This window comes from Theropithecus gelada, chromosome 10 (genome assembly GCF_003255815.1).
Source record: "Theropithecus gelada isolate Dixy chromosome 10, Tgel_1.0, whole genome shotgun sequence".
NCBI classification, from domain to species: domain Eukaryota; kingdom Metazoa; phylum Chordata; class Mammalia; order Primates; family Cercopithecidae; genus Theropithecus; species Theropithecus gelada.
Genome location: NC_037678.1, coordinates 71,424,307 through 71,441,942, shown reverse-complemented (window position 1 = coordinate 71,441,942; position 17,636 = coordinate 71,424,307). Strand labels below are relative to the sequence as shown.

At 37.8% G+C, this 17,636-nt stretch overlaps 1 protein-coding gene across 1 annotated transcript; it reads right to left on the bottom strand.

Moving 5' to 3' along the window:
- Positions 1–6,845: 6,845 nt before the first annotated feature.
- DEFB125 (defensin beta 125) lies at positions 6,846–15,495 on the bottom strand. Its single transcript, XM_025400332.1, has 2 exons — positions 15,406–15,495; positions 6,846–7,489 (listed from the first exon to the last, which is right to left on the bottom strand). Exons 1-2 carry the CDS (start codon positions 15,461–15,463, stop codon positions 7,077–7,079), a joined length of 471 nt encoding a protein of 156 aa, XP_025256117.1. The 5' UTR covers positions 15,464–15,495; the 3' UTR covers positions 6,846–7,076.
- Positions 15,496–17,636: the final 2,141 nt, after the last annotated feature.

Sequence of the window (17,636 nt, the reverse complement as noted above, 5' to 3'; positions counted from 1 at the left end):
GAGCTGCCCCACGCACAAAAGCTCCTGGGCTTCACACTGGCTGAAGCCCTGTCTCTGCCTGCTCCCTGGGTAGATCCCCCTGCTAGCCTACAAATCTGTGAGGGACATGGGGTCCCCTGTAGCTATGATCCCAGAGGTCCATGGCAAAAGCAGGATGTTCCTTAGTCCCCTTACTTACCCCTTCCCCAGGAGCCACTCAGGGCCAGGAACTAGCTCTAATGTTCAGGCAGCTCATGCAGAGTTTCCAGTTTCCTCTCTCTTCAGCTTTGGTGTCAGTGTTGCCTCTCCATCCACTCTTGGTATTTTGTCTCCAAAGATCTGCCCAAATTATCACATGTATTATTAATTGATTTTCTATAAGGGTGCCTAGACAATTCAGTGGGTACATAATAGTCTTTTTATCAAATAGTGTTGGAGAAACTGGAGAACCACCTGCAAAAGAATTTGGACCCCTACCTTACATCATACAAAAACCTAAATTAAAAAGAACCATATAGCTAACTGTGAAAGCTAAAACCCTTAGAAGAAAATACAAGAATAAATATTTATGACCTTAAATTAGGGGAAGATTTCTTAGATATGACACCAAAAAGAAAAGTGTTTTTAAAAAAGAGAACTTCATCAAAATTAAAAACTGCTCTACTTCAAAATACACCATTGATAAAATAAAAAAAAACAACCCAGAGAAAGGGGGAAATATATGTCACATGTCTAACTTATCAAATCATATACCTAATACAGGCAGCATAGATAAAGAGGTAGAGAGTTTCAGACTTGAGCTGGAAACTATATAAGAATGTAGCAAAATGCAAATACTAAACACACACAACACACACACACACACACACACACACAACATATAAAGTCAGTAATTTGGAGGTCAGTCCCATATAGGGAAGTGATAGATTACTGAGCCTACAGGAGATCCTAAAGGGCAATGATATAAATGAAGTAGAAGTTATGCCACAAAGCCCACATTCATGGAAAAGGAAAATCCAGGAATCATAGAAAAACAGAATGATCACAGCAGTAGAAGAATCATCATCAGTTTATAGCAGATAGTGTTTGAAGCCTCTGTTCATTCTAGGAGTATGAACAGTTTCAAAATAAAATTTATAGTGGGAGTATTAGGCCACGAGTTTTTCAAACCTCTTTGAATTTTGGAAAATGTGTTTTCATTATCCGAAGTGAATGTTTTCATTATCTGAAGTGAAATAACTCAGAAACAGAAAGTCAAATACTACATGTTCTCACAAGTGGAAACTAAGTATACACATGGACATAAGGAGTGGGTAATAGACACTGGAAACTTGGAAGGGTAGAAGGGGACTAAGAAATGAGAAATTACTTAATGGGTACAATGTACACTATTTGGGTGATGGCTAAACTAAAAACCCAGACTTCACCACTATGTAACATATGCATATAAGAAAACAACACCTGTACCTTCTAAATCAATCTATAAAAGTATACATATTATACAATTACGTGTGTGTATGTATATGTGTGTGTGTGTATGTATATGTGTGTGTGTATATATATGTATATATAAAACCAGTGCAAAGTGAGAGTAGATACCCTCTTCTGAGAGTCAACTGTTAAGTTATTCTATTCATTTTATCTTTGATTTATGGTAACTTTCTCATTCATCAGGAATAATCGTAACCACAGTCTTCAGGAGACAGAGACCAAGCAATTCTGAATGACTATAAAGCGAATAGCTCATGTCAAAGATGATTTCTTTGATTTAAAACACATTTGCAGGACAGATTTTGAAACTGTTTCTTTTCTCTTTTATAATTTCCCTTTTCTTTTGTAGGTTGGCAATCAAAACCAACATCTAGACAGCACCAACGCTGATGCTTGATGAAGTGGTTAAGAGCATTCCTGGGCCGGGCGCGGTGGCTCACGCCTGTAATCCCAGAATTTTGGGAGGCCAAGGCGGGCGGATCACGAGGTCAGGAGATCGAGACCATCCTGGCTAACACGGTGAAACCCCGTCTCTACTTTAAAAAATACAAAAATATCAGCGTGGCGTGGCGGTGTGCGCCTGTAGTCCCAGCTGCTGGTGAGGCTGAGGCAAGAGAATGGCGTGAACCCGGGAGGTGGAGCTTGCAGTGAGCCGAGATCGCGCCACTGCACTGCCGCCTGGGAGACAGAGTGAGACTCCGTCTCAAAAAAAAAAAAAAGCATTCCTAAAAGTCACACATATACTAATTGCAAATTGCAAAGCTCTCTTCCAATTAGAAGGAACAAAAAGTCTATGCTCGGCATAAAAATAAAGTGTGTATTTTCCCAATACAATTTAAAATTAGGAAATAAACTATTTCATCTTAAATTTTAATCATAAAAAGACAATTAATAGCATATTACAAATATTGACATGTAACAACTAAATACCAAATACATCCAATGGAATATGAATGCATGACAATTTGCTAATCACAATAATTCATTTAATAAATACGCAAAGAAGCTCTTTTTTAGCAATTGGGAATATTATATCTTTTTTTCTTTTTAAACCTTTAGTTTTTATTCAACCTTCTCTACAAAATTTGATCCTAATGTACTATATTTCTGTGTTTGCAAGTCTTTTATTAATCTTTCTATCACATTTCTCTATGACAAAACATAGACATACATTGTAGCTTATTATTGTGAAATCTCTTTGAACATAAGACTCTAATGTTTACACAGTTCTTTTAACCTCTTCCAAGTTATATGCTAACAATTTCATAGTAGGCTATTATTAAAGTTTATCTTTAAGGATCTATTTAATATTAACCATCAACTTGATTGACACCCCCATCATTGCTTTTGTAAATAAAAAAAATTTTAAACATTTTTATTTCCAAAGGATTTGTTATGCAAAGTCTGTGATTATTCACTTTCTAAATATCAGCACCAGTATTTCAATTGTCCACTGGAGGTTTGTTCACTCAGGGCAATCCATGATTGTCCGATAAAGGGTGGGTGAGAGGTAAGTTTTCTTTTCAGAGGGGGAGAAGGAAAATTGAGAACTGAGAGTTATAGAAGAAGAGCCTGTTAAGAATGCTCCAAAACATCGTAAGAAATTTGGAAGTTGAGGGTCTGAAATTTTATTCCTTTAAACTATCAATATGTATAGCTTGAAAAATCTTTTTGTAACCAGTATTGCAGTTTGAAGACTACTGTTTTATATTCTATAACCTTCTCATATATATTAAGATAACTGCCTGAATAATTTGTTCGCAAACTTTTATTGAGGATTTCCCATGTGTGACACACTGTTCTTGCAGTTTGGATCACAGATGTCAACAAGACCAAGAGATGAGGACTATATGTACATTATAGCAGGGGTGTTAGGCCATAAGTTAGTAAAAAAAAAAAAAAAATCAGAAAGAAAGTAAATACTCAAAATGATTTCAGAGTTCAAATGATGGGAAGAAAATAATACAAAGTAGAGTGGGAGGTGCTCTGCATGGTCAAGGAGTATGTTTCAGGAAATGACAGTTGAGGCAGAAATATGGAAAAAGAGCACCCTAGACTGTTTCTGTGAAAAGCCAATGTATGACCTATGTGATGAGGTATAGCCATGAAAAATGGAAAAAGAGCTTGTTAGACAGAAGTACACTGAAGTGAGGGTGATCAACTTGTCCCAATTTACTCTGGATTTCCTTCATTTTAGCTCTCTAATTCCCATGTTCTGGGAAGCCCCTCTGTCCCAATCAAATCTGAATGATGGACACCCTAACTGGTGGTCTAAGACCTATTAGAATATGAGGTCTACTGAAAGGTCAGTGGTCTGATGGTCAACATCCAAACTACAGCCATAGTCACTGGCAGCTTGGCTTGGATCACATAAAAAATAATTAGTGGAATAAATCTTTTTGATTTTGAGACATTCTGGCGTCTGATATTGTGGCTTTCAGTAGCACCCAAGCATCAGCCCAATTTATTAATAACTAATCAGTTCTTTTACATTTCCTGAGGAGTGTTTTACTTCCAATTATGTGGTCGATTTTAGAATAAGTGTCATGTGACACTGAGAAGAATGTATATTCTGTTGATTTGGAGTGGAGAGTTCTGTAGATGTCTATTAGGTCCACTTGATCCAGAGCTGAGTTCAATTCCTGGATATCCTTGTTAATTTTGCCTCATTGATCTGTCTAATATTGGCAGTGAGTGTTAAAATCTCCCACTATTATTGTGTGGGAGTCTAAGTCTCTTTGTAGGCCTCTAAGAACTTGTTTTATGAATCTGAGTCCTCCTGTATTGGGTGCACATATATTAGGATAGTTAGCTCTTCTTGTTGAATTGATCACTTTACCATTATGTAATGCCCTTCTTTGTCTTTTTTGATCTTTGGTGGTTTAAAGTCTGTTTTGACAGAGACTGGGGTTGCAACCCCTGCTATTTTGTGCTTTCTATCTGCTTGGTAAATTTTCCTCCATTCCTTTATTTTGAGCCTATGTGTGTCTTTGCACGTGCAGTGAGTCTCCTGAATACAGCACACCGATGGGTCTTGACTCTATCCAATTTGCAGTCGGTGTCTTTTAATTGGGGCATTTAGCCCATTTACATTTAAGGTTAACAGTGTCATGTGTGAATTTACTCATATTTAATAAATGGTGCTGAGAAAACTGGCTAGCCATATGCAGAAAACTGAAACTGGACCCCTTCTTTACACCTTATACAAAAATTAACTCAAGATGGATTAAAGACTTAAATGTAATACCCAAAACCATAAAAACCCTAGAAGAAAACCTAGGCAACACCATTGAGGACATAGGCATGGGCAAAGACTTCATGACAAAAATGCCAAAAGCAATTGCAACAAAAGCCAAAATTGTCAAATGGAATCTAATTAAATGAAAGAGCTTCTGCACAGCAAAAGAAACTATCATGAGTGAACATGCAGCCTGCAGAATGGGAGGAATGTTTTGCAATCTACCCAGCTACCAAAGGTCTGATATCCAGAATCTACAAGGAGCTTAAACAAATTTACAAGAAAAAAAAAAAAAACATCAAAAAGTGGGTGAAGGATATGAACAGACACTTCTCAAAAGAAGACATTTATGCAGTCAACAAACATATGAAAGAAAGCTCAACATCACTGTTCATTAGAGAAATGCAAATCAAAACTACAATGAGATACTATCTCATGCCAGTCAGAATGGCGATTATTAAAAAGTCAAGAAACAATAGATGCTGGCAAGGCTGTGGAGAAATAAGAATGCTTTTACACTGTTGATAGGAATGTAAATTAGTTCAACCATTGTGGAAGACAGTGTGGTGGTTCCTCAAGGATCTAGAACCAGAAATACCATTTGACCCATCTATCCCCTTACTGGGCATATATCCAAAGGAATACAAATCATTCTATCACAAAGACACATGCACACGCATGTTTACTGCAGCACTATTTACAATAGCAAAGATATGGAACCAACCCAAATGCCCATCAATGATAGACTGGGTTAAAAAAATGTGGTACATATACACCATGGAATACTATGCAGTCATAAAAAGGAATGAGATCATGCTCTTTGCAGGGACATGGATGAAGCTCGAAGCCATCATCTTCAGCAAACTAACACAGGAACAGAAAACCAAATACCACGTGTTCTTGCTCATAAGTGGGAACTGAAGAATGAGAACACATGGAGGGGAATATGACACATGGGGGCCAGTCAGGGTGTGTGGGGAAGGGTAGGCAGAACATTAAGACAAATAGCTAATGCATGTGGGACTTAAAACCTAGATGATGGGTTGATGGGTGCAGCAAACCACCATGGCACATGTATACCTATGTAACAAACCTACATGTTCTGCACTTCTATCCCGGGACTTAAAGTTAAAAAATAATAATAATAGTCAGCTGGGCACAGTATCTCATGCCTGTAATCCCAGCATTTTGGGAGGCCAAGGCGGGTGGATCACGAGGTCAGGAGATCGAGACCATCCTGGCTAACATGATGAAAACCCATCTCTACTAAAAATAACAAAAAATTAGCCAGGCGTGGTGGCGGGTGCCTGTAGTCCCAGTTACTCAGGAGACTAAGGCAGGAGAATGGCGTGAACCCAGGAGGCAGAGCTTGCAGTGAACCGAGATCGTGCCACTGCACTCCAGCTTGGGCGACAGAGCAAGACTGTGTCTCAAAAAAAAAAAAAAAAAAAAAAAACCTAATCAACTTTATAGTTAATAACCGCTTCTCTGTAGTATCATAGAAAACACTTACTGACCCATCTGTTGCCATACAAACAGCAGTCACATGCGTACAGCCATACGAAGCATAGAAACACTGCACACAACTAACATTCATGGACAAAACAGAGACCTGAGGAGGCATGTTATGAGGCTGCCATAGTTGGAAGTTGGACTTCTAAGCAGAAAGAAGATTGGAAAGATAAGTAGAATTTGAGATGCAGCTTTTAATTTAATATGATGTACTCTCAAGGCAAGTCCCACTTTTATCTCTATCCAGTGAGATCAGTGCTTGTGCTGAATGAAAGAATTAGCTTCTAACTAACTAACTGTTAGTTACCAGCTAGAACCTTAAACAAAATTTGACGTCATGACACACAGAAGTATTGTAAGTTCTTACAATAAAAGGTGGAGGGTAGAGAAGGGAACATTTGTCTGGAACCGTCTTTCTATATGCTTTTATATGTTCTCCTATATATGATAGCAGTGGGCCAGGCACTGTTAAAGTAAAAATTCTTGTCTTAGACATAATAGGCAGCTCCAAACAATGGTCTTCGTTTTTGTTTTTGGTATGGAAAAATACATAGACATACAAATGTTCACTTAAGACAAAAATTAGCTCACATATTTTAGTACATCAGAGGAAGACAGATAAAGACTTTAAGTCCAAATAAGAGAATCCTTGTATCTTCTATACATTTCTGTCTACATGTTTCTAATTGCAAGGCAACTGTCTTGGCTGTTGTCTTAGTAGTAGAAACTATGTCCATCCCATGCTCATCCAATCCCTGATGGAATTTTCCAGGTGAAATTAGATTGGTAGAATCAGCTCTTTGGATAGTATTTCCAGCAGTATTTCTAGTTGTTCCATACCAGAAGTAAATGTTAATTAATTATGAGTAAGAGCCATCTGAGAAGGTGGTGGCATAGTAGTCTTGGAAGTAGTGGTCTTGGATGATGGCATAGTAGTCTTGGAAGTAGTGGTCTCGGATGGTGGCATAGTAGTCTCGGGAGTATTGGTCTTGGGGGTCATGGTTTCTCCCCGTGCGTCAAATGTTACCAGATCACTCAACTTAGATACTGGGGAACCAGTAAAAGAGCCCATATCACTATAATCAAATGTTATATCCTCTAGGTGAATCACACGAAATGGTGGTCGTCGAGTGTATTCATATGATATTATTATAGAAATGCAGCATGATAGCTTGTTCCTACAGAGAAGTATGTACCTTTCAGTATCTAAACATCGTCTTCTGCAATATCCTATATTATTCTTCCAACATTTTTGGGGTTCAAAGCTACCTGTAGAGAATAAAATATAGGTCAAATTTTTAACTCTGGCATCAACACAACAACTTTTCATTCATTCAAAAGTTTATACTGACTGACATCTAGACTAATATTATGTCAAATACAAAAAGCCATTGAAAGAGACAAACAGGACAACAAAAAGTGTATATTAAAATTGTGCCATGTGCCATTAAAGAAGTTATGTGGAGAAAAGGAGGACGGTAGAAAAAGAGAGACAGGGACAGAGAGAGAGAGGATACTTAGACTGATACGAAACCTGGACAGAAAGGATGAAAATGAAAGCCCAGGACCAGACGGATTCACAGCTGAATTCTACCAGATATACAAAGAAGAACTGGTATCATTCCTACTGAAACTATTCCCCCAAAATTGAGAAGGCAGGACTCCACCTTAACTTATTCTATGAGGCCAGCATCATCCTGAGACCAAAATCTAGCAGAGACACAAGAAAAAAATTTCAGGCCAGTATCCTTGATGAACGTCAGTGCAAAAATCCTGAACAAAATAGTAGCAAACTGAATCCAGCAGCACATCAAAAAGCTTACCCACTACGATCAAGTAGCCTTTATCCTTGGGAAGCAAGGTTGGTTTGACATATGCAAATCAATAAATGTGATGCTTACGGATAGCATTTAAAGTACAGAAATTGATAAACCATGGTGGGTTGAAATAATATGAGAAAAAAAGAGGAATAGAATTAAATTCTAGTGAGTTTCAATATTAAGAGATCAGATAAGATAAGAGATCAGATAAGAGGAAACGAGTTAAAAGGACCAATAAGATAAGTCAGATCAGAACGGGAGAATAAGACACTAGAGTCTTAAAGCAGACCCCCAGCAAAGCAGAGCTCCAGCAAAGATTTGAATATAATAGTTTAGTTGAGAGAAAATTCCTCCCTCAAAAAAATCAGTGGAGAAATGTAGAAATCAGGAAAGCAAGAAATCCAATAAAAGGTGAGTTATAACCTGTTATTATCATGAGATCATCTATCAACTGCTGGCCAGCAACATGGCTGTGTTCTGTTTGCTCAGAGGACAATCCCACAGGGAAGCCCAGCAGCCAGGCTACAAATAAGCCTCAGACTCATGGATGAGCCTGGGGGACATGTTACATTCCGTTAAGTGAAATAGACACAAAAAAATAAATGCCACGTGTTCTCATTCATAAGTAGGAGCTAAAAAAGTTGAGTTCATAGAAGTAGACTGTAGAATAGTGATTACTAGAGGCTGGGAAGGGAATTGAGGATAGAGAGAGGTTGGTTAACAGATAGAAAATTACACCTAGATAGGAGGAAAAGTTTCCAGTGTCCTATAGCAGGGGTCCCCAACCCCCAGGCAGCCAATGGGTACTGGTCCATGGCCTGTTAGGAACCAGGCCGCACAGCAAAAGGTGAACAGCAGATATGTGAACATCACCGCCTGAGCTCCACCTCTTGTCAGATCAGCCAAGGCATTAGATTCTCATAACAGCATGAACCCTATTGTGAACTGTGTGCATATGAGGGATCTAGGATGTGTGTTCCTTGTGAGACTCTAACTAATGCCTGATGACCTGAGGTGGAACAGTTTTATCCTGAAACCATCCCCACCACCATCTTCACCCCGTTGGAAAAACTGTCTTCCATGAAACTGGTCCCTGGTGCCAAAAGGGGTCTGCTGTTCTACAGCACTATAGGGTGACGGTAGTTAACAATATTTATTGTATATTTTCAAATAGCTAGAAGAGAGGATTCTGAATATTCCCAACATAAAAAAATGACAAATGTTTGAGGTGATAGATATGCTAATTACCTTGATTTGATCATTACACATTGTACACATATATCAAAATATCACTCTGCATCTTCTAAGTATGAACAATTATTACATGTCAACTAAAAGTAAAAGCAAAAATAGCATTTAGTTTTTATTTTTAAAAAAAGACCAAACAACTTAAAAAAATGTTTAATTGGGCATCAGGTCCCAATGGTGCAGTGTTACAGAAAAACCTTGAAGAACTAAAATCATTTGTTTTCTTCCCATAATAGCCTTGAACTGCAAATAAGGGAATTACCACAGGAAAAAAAAAATATTACCAAGCCCCAAAGTTATTCTACATGAGGCTCAAAGGACCTGGACTATTTATCCAGCTTCCCCCATAGTTAATAGATGATCCCGGAGACAGCTGATAATTTTCTGGCATTTCTGGATTGCCATATACAGGGGTATTTCACAAGCAGTTGTTCAAAGACTGGGAGATACTGACAGTTGCAGGTTGGGCTGATATGCACGAAAACAGAAAATGCATAAAGGTTATAGGGAAAGTTGTATCTGATGCGACTACATTAAGCAGGAGAGGAGACTGTTTCTTAAAGAACAGAGTGGTCATTTTGTGGTCAAATACCGCTGAGAGGTTAAAAAAAAAGATGAAGGCAGGAAAGTGTCCATGCTTTTAGTAGTATGAAGGTCACTTCATACTGAGGAGAGCAGCTTCCGAGTGGTGTGAGAAAAGAAACTAAATTGCAGTTAGTCAAAATGTGAATGAGAGAGAAGTGAATGCAGGATCTGTAAATGAAACTCTTAAGAAGTTTAGCTCCAGGCCGGGCACGGTGGCTCAAGCCTGTAATCCCAGCACTTCGGGAGGCTGAGACGGGCGGATCATGAGGTCAGGAGATCGAGACCACCCTGGCTAACACGGTGAAACCCCGTCTCTACTAAAAAATACAAAAAACTAGCCAGGCAAGGTTGCGGGTGCCTGTAGTCCCAGCTACTCGGGAGGCTGAGGCAGGAGAATGGCGTAAACCCGGGAGGCAGAGCTTGCAGTGAGCTGAGATCTGGCCACTGCACTCCAGCCTGGGTGACAGAGCGAGACTCCATCTCAAAAAAAAAAAAAAAAAGAAGAAGTTTAGCTCCAAAGAAAAGCAGAGAAATAAATAACTTGTTAGAGGGCAATGTAAGATTAAGGGAGGCCTTTCAGGTTTGTTTTGAAGAATGAAATGGTGTTTGCAAGCAATGAGGAAAGAAACAAGCAGGCTGGGTGTGGTGGTTCACACATGTAAACCCAGCACTTCGGGAGACCGAGGCGGGCAGATCACCTGAGTTCAGGAGTTCGAGACCAGACTGGCCATGGTGAAATCCTGTTTCTACTAAAAATACAAAATTAGCTGGATGTGGTGGCACGTGCCTGTGATCCCAGATACTCTGGAGGCTGAGGCAGGAGAATCACTTGAACCAGGGAGTCGGAGGTTGCAGTGAGCCAAGATCGGGCCACTGCGATCCAACCTGGTGACAGAGCAAGACTCTGTCTCAAAAAAAGAAAGAAAAAGAGGGAAGGTTCATTTACAAGAAAAATGCAGTAGGATTTCCAAGCAGTGTGACTACTTATTTGAGGGGTGAAGATATAAATCTAAAGGGAAACCAGTGTGCTGCATTGTATGTTCATTTATCAAGCAGTAAACTGCCTGATCATCTTTCTCAAGACAATTGCCCAAGGAGTACCTAGATAAGTATATTCTAGGCAGAGGAAGCAGCTAGAGATAAGGCTCTATGGAGGAGGAAGCCTGGCATATGTACAGAAGAGCAAGTAATTTTCTAAACAACCTTGCTTGAATTTAATGTGATAATATATATAAAGCATATATAGATGTATGTATGTATATCTGTGTTAGGCTCACAATAACTTGGTTCATATTTTATCCTCTGGGAAATATTGGCTCTAGTCCAACTTCACCGATTATTTATTTTACCTTCGCTCTTCTAGAGTCATTTATTCTATCTTTGTTATTTTACTGGCTCCATTTTACTTTGTACTTCGTGGAATTTTCTGTAAGTTTCAAGTCTAGACCTTCCACTTATTTTGTGCCAGACAAACTCTAACCTTGCTTCTTCATTCCTCACATCTACAAAGATTTATATCTTAATTTTTTTCTCCAGCATTATCCGTACTTGAAATATGTCATCTTGGCTATCTTCTTCCCCTTTGTCTTTGAATCGCCTTGTTCTGTCAATTATTCTTCAAAATTGTTTCTCACTTATATTCCTTCCTACTGCTTTTATGTTATCCCCTCCATTATTAAATTAGGCTATAACCACACAGTCATCAAAATTTTGGGCCCCTTCTATGGTGCAGGCACCATCCTGGGCCCTTGAGGTACATCTGTGAACTAAACAGACAAAAATCACATGGAGCTGACTTTCTAGCAGAGAGAGATAGACAATAAAAAGCAAGTGCACTCCCTGCTAGACTGTATGGTTTACAGACTTAAATCTAAGACCTGAAGCTATGAAACTACCTGAAGAAAACATTAGGGAAACACTTCAAGACATTGGTCTTGGCAAAGGTTTGTTGGGTAAGACCGCAAAAGCACAGGCAACCAAAGCAAAAACAGACAATTAGGATTACGTCAAACTAGAAAGCTTGGGCACAGCAAAGGAAATAATCAACAAAGTGAAGATATAGCCCACAGAGTGGGAGAAAATATTTGCAAACTATCCGTCTGACGAGGAATTAACAACCAAAAATATATTAACATAAGGAACTCAAACAACTCCATAGCGAACAAAAACAAAAACAAATAATCTGATTTTAAAATGAGTAAAAGATTTGAGTAGACATTTCTCAACAGAAGATATACAAATGGCCAACAGGTATACATGAAAATATGGTAAAAACATGGTAAGGATGGTAATTTATATATGTATATTTTACCTCAATAAAAAACAAAGTACTTTATTTTGTAGATGAAAAGGTGATAAATGGTTTGCAGAAAGAAGGGAGAATAGATGTAAGGGCAATAGAAGATTCATAAACAGGAGTTGCACAGGCCTGTGTAACAAGGTGATGATTAAACAGCTTGAAGGAGGTAAAGGAATTAGTCACACCAGCAAGTGCATTCTAGGCAGAGGAAACAAACAGAGCTCTATGGGTTGTGTAAGTCTGCTATGTTTGGGGAAGAGCACTGGGGCCTGTGTGGCTGTAGCGGAGTGAACAAGGACTATAATAGTAGGAGATGAGGTGAGAGAGGTCATAAGGGCCAGATCCTGCAGGGCCAGGTGAGCCATTGTATGGACTCTGGTTACTGCTCTGAGTATAGAGGGGGCCATAGCAGAGTTTTGAGCAAAAGTACATGATCTGACTTCCAGTGTAAGCGGATTATGCATTATGTGTACTTCACAAGAGGGTGGAAGGGAAGAGCAGAAGGACAGAGATCCTGAGGAAGCTATGGCAGTAACACAGGTGAGAGATGATGGTGACTAGAATCAGAGTGGCAGCAATGGAGGTGACGAGAATAATTGCATTCTGGATATAATTTGCAGGCAGATGTAATAGACTTCCTAATAGATATGAGTGTCATAGGAAATAGAAAAATCAAAGATAATTCCAAGAATTTGGTCTAAGCAGTAGAATGATGGCAATTGAGAATAATTCATAATTTTTTTTCTAGAGTGACAATAGTCATTTTATTCAAAGAACTTCAGTCTGGAACTATTATGTTGTTAGGACATGTGATCTTCATCAAGCTGTATCTCAAAATTCTAAAATTAGAAATATGACTAGCAATTGCATGTTTCTAAGCAGGGGAGCCATCTAGCCAAAACATTATCCCATGTGTGGAATTCTTACCACACATACCAGATATAAAATCAGCTAGCAACAACTTAAAATATATCTACTGATAGCAGTCCACTGATAGCTTGGCTTGGTAAAAAGTTGCTTCACAAGCCATCAGGGGCTATCTCACTTGAAAACACATAATATAAAGCCCAGAGAGACTAAATAGTTAAATTTCAAAACCAAACCTGTAAGAGAACACAAAAATGAAAATCTCTAAATCAAAAGAAATGAAAACGAACTCTCCAAAATAAAAGAGAAAAAGAAGCATAGACAATTTGTAGAAAAGTTAAATATACATTAAGCATGTATTTGGAGTTTGACTTCCCCATTACTCACAGACATAAATAAAAATTAACTAAATATAATCTTTCATTTTTAGGACTTGGCAAGTATTCAAAAATTGATAATACATGAAGCAGACAGAAAAAACTACATCTCCAGGAATTTTATGCTGAATGATTTATGTATAAGAAATGTTATGCTAGCCATCCTTGTCTATAAAATGTAAATGCACTTATTTATGCAAAAAAAATTTGGCTAAGTAATTTAAACAGTATCCATTCTATAAAATTTTATGCAGTCATTGGAAATAGTTTTTGGAAAATATTTAGTAAGTGGGAAAATACTAATAGTTTAATAGAAAATCTATAAGTATGCTATACATTTTTATTCAAACAAGAAAACTGAGGAAGAAAAACTGATCAAAAATATTTTGTCTCTTTTAACTTCTTTATAATTTTTTTTACCTCTTTACAATTTCAAAATTTCCAAATTTTCAACAAATACAGCAGTTTATAATCAGAAGTGAAAGTAGATATTAATTCTGTAACTCATATTACATCAACATGTGAATCAAGACATAACAGATCATAGGCACAGTTTTAACCATTTAATAGACATGAATAGCATCTTTCTAGGCAACATGTAACACCTCCAAATTTAACAAAAGCCAAATTTCTTAGTATATAAAGATAAGAAAGTTTAGAAATCTAATGGACTGGATGTTCAAACTCATTTATAACTGAAGTATCATGAATTCAAACATCAGGACATCATTTTCACATATTAGACTGTAAAACTTGGAAGAATGTAGTAGAAAAAACAAAAAGGACTGATGAGCGTATGGGAAGCTGACACTCTTGCAGCTGGTGATAGGAGAGAAGAGTAGTTCAGCTTTTCTGGTAGGTGATTTGTGTGTGTATGTGTGTGTGTGTGTCCATGTGTCCAGTCATAAATGGAAAGACATACATTTGCTTACAAATTTTTCTTGCTGAATTGTTTTTGATAATTAAAGACCTATTTTTCATCAGTAGCGGAGTAATTAATGTGAGGAGATTCATCTGCTCCTCCTCAAAGTTTTACTTATTGATTAAAAATAATGAACTAGGTTTATGTATGGATAAGATGTCTCTAATATATTGCTAGTACATTGCAGAACAATTCACATGGTGCATTTGCAATTGCATTTTTAAAAAATCTAAAAAGTATACACAGGCAAATAAGTATATTTGTATTTGCTAGGATATATAAGACATTGGTAACATTGATTGATTCTGAAGGGGAAGACTGAAGAACTGGTATTCTTGGACAGGCAAATCCTTTTCTTTTCCTTAAACCCTATAAATCTATCAATTTCTTGATACATAAGTCAATTGCAAGTATTATTTTTTAATAAAAAGTTAACAATTTTCAAAAGTAGCATTATTAAATAGTGGAAACAGACTGTTCCTATTCATCTAAAATTAGAAGCTCCCCATTGGTCACTAGTCTTTCTATCCTGTCTTCACTCCACTTATTTCCACTTCTACCCCAAACATATATATTGTCTCTTCCATATGATAGTGCTACAGAATCTACAAACTGTCAATGGACTTGTTCACCATATCTAAGAACATGAAAATGAGGACCTCCCTCTGAAGGTACTCTCTGGGCAAAGAAGAATTCAAGATGGTAGGAGATCTAATAGGACACAACAATGAAATAGATACAACAGAATAATCAAAATAGAAGTGAAGTGAGGCTGAGCTAACATTGGATAGTTACGTAGAGAGACAGATAGGGTGGCTCAGAGCATTAAGGAAATTCTTGTCTTTGGAGAAATGCCTCAGAGGACATCCCAGCTTGCTAGATATCCCTAACAGAAAGATTCTCAGAGACTAGGGGCATGGAGCTGCCAAAATAAGAGCATTTCTGCTGCTCTTTATTGGCCCAGATTTTTCCTGTAGATTCCCTCTCTTCCCATCATGATACCAGGGGAGCCCAAGGGCAACAACTCATCCTAGTTCCATCATCTCTGCTTTATAGGGTTCCATTACCTTTGGTCACCTGAGTTAGCAACCCACAGATAATGAAGGTCAGTATCAGGAGATTCATGGCTCCTGGGAGAGAGGAAGCTCTGTGTCCTAAGGAATACAGAACACTGCACAGCAAGGAATTTAAGTGATCACCTTTACTGTTCTATCATGGGTGATGAACCAGAGAAGGGGAAAATGCCATGCCACCCAGATCACCAGACCATTAATTTGCAACACTGAATGTGCATGACACAATAACGTCTGCTTCTAGAAATTATTAAAGAAAGCTCAGGCCTTATGAGATACGCTATTATCCCATACAACTGTAAGGTCTGATGGAAAGAAACAGCCCCAAGAGAAAGTTTTGGTTAACTTTAGATGAGGTCAATTGCCTTTCTCCTCTGTCTGTATGCAGCACTTCATACATACCCAGTGACAGCAGAATGGTGTGTAAAGATATCACTTGTGGCAGTCCAATAGTTTACAACATCTGGTATTCACCTTTTCTTCTGAGTGATCACCCCAGTATGAATTCCTGTGAAACAAGAAAGACACTTTTTAACTAGTAAGTTCAAAAGATTCCATCAATTATGAGATAGAAGGAATTTGGAATGAAAATAGTGAAACAGGAAAAGAGGTTTTATTGGTGCTCTTCTTTTTCCCACTCCCCTGTCCCATCAACTCTTTTCCCTCATTCAGAAATACAAATAAGAAATGAAATATTGAGAGAGAAGAAACATTTTTAAAGGAGAGGGAGAGAGAAAGAGAGAGAGAGGAGAGAGGCCCAGTGTAACATTGTGCCTCCCCATCCCCACTACCAAAGGAGAAAAATATAGGAGATATTTGTGAAATTGCCCAGTAGGGGTGATCAGCACTTTATCTCCTGGAAGAGTTTGCTGAGCTGTATTTCTCCCACATATGTTTAATACCACCGGATGCCAAGAAAATCAGGAAAATTTTTTACTGTTTAGAAAAAAAAAGTGCAGCTCACTGCCTGTGTTCATTTAATTTTACATTAACACCCTCTTGAGGCTGACTGATTTTCAGTGTGAAAATAAAATATACAAAAAAATAGTTCTTGGAATTATTTTTGAACAGAACTAACATCAGTATCATCTGAATCATCAGAATCGTCTATTTTGGAAAAAACTGGATTCATTAAATGACTCTTTGGCCAAAAACTGTTTGAGAACAGTATTAACATAGGAATGCTATGCTTTCTAGAATTTGACATTTTCAGCAATCAAGAATTTCTATATTTTGTAAATGGAAATTTACATTGCTAAAAACAAGATGCTACAAATAGAATGATAACTTGTGTTTTCAAAGTCAATATATTAGAATGATGTGAAAATAATAATAAAGGTGACATATTTCATGGCAAAGTTATCTCAGGGTAAACCCTGGCACTGCAAGTGCCACCAGCGAGTACTCTGGGTGAAAATGGGAAAAGGGTTAAAAATGCAGGATGGCCAAAGCCATCCTAAGCAACAAGAACAACTCTGGAGAAATCACATTACCTGACTTTAAATTATACCACAGAGCTATAGTAACCAAAACAGCATGGTTGTAAAATTAGCATAAAAACAGACACATAGAGCAATGGAAAAGAATAGAGAATCCAGAAACAAGCCCACACATCTACAGTAAACTCATTTTTGAAAAAGGTGCCAAGAATATACACTGGCATGACTGGCAAGAACATAAACTGTTGTTTATTAAAAGCAACAGTCTTTTTAATAAATGGTGCTGGGAAAACTGGATATCCATATGCAGAATAATGAAACTAGACCTCTGTCTCTTACCATATACAAAACATCAATAAAAAATCAAATGGATTACAGAATTGAATCTAAGACCTCAAACTATGAAACTACTATAAGAAAACTGGGGAAACTCTCCAGGACATTTGTCTGGGCAAATATTGAGTAATAACCCACAAACACAGGCAATCAAAGCAAAATGGACAAATGGGATCACATCGAGTTAAAAAGCTTCTGCACAGCAAAGCACACAATCAACAAAGTGAAAAGACAACCCACAGAATGGGAGGAAATATTTGTAAATGACCTGTCTGACAAGGGATTAATAACAGGAAATATAAAGAGCTCAAACAATTCTATAGGAAAAAAAATCTAATGATCCAATTTAAAAATGGGCAAAATAACGGCAGGGCATGGTGGCTCAAGCCTGTAATCCCAGCACTTTAGGAGGCCAAGGCGGGTGGATCATGAGATCAGGAGATCAAGACC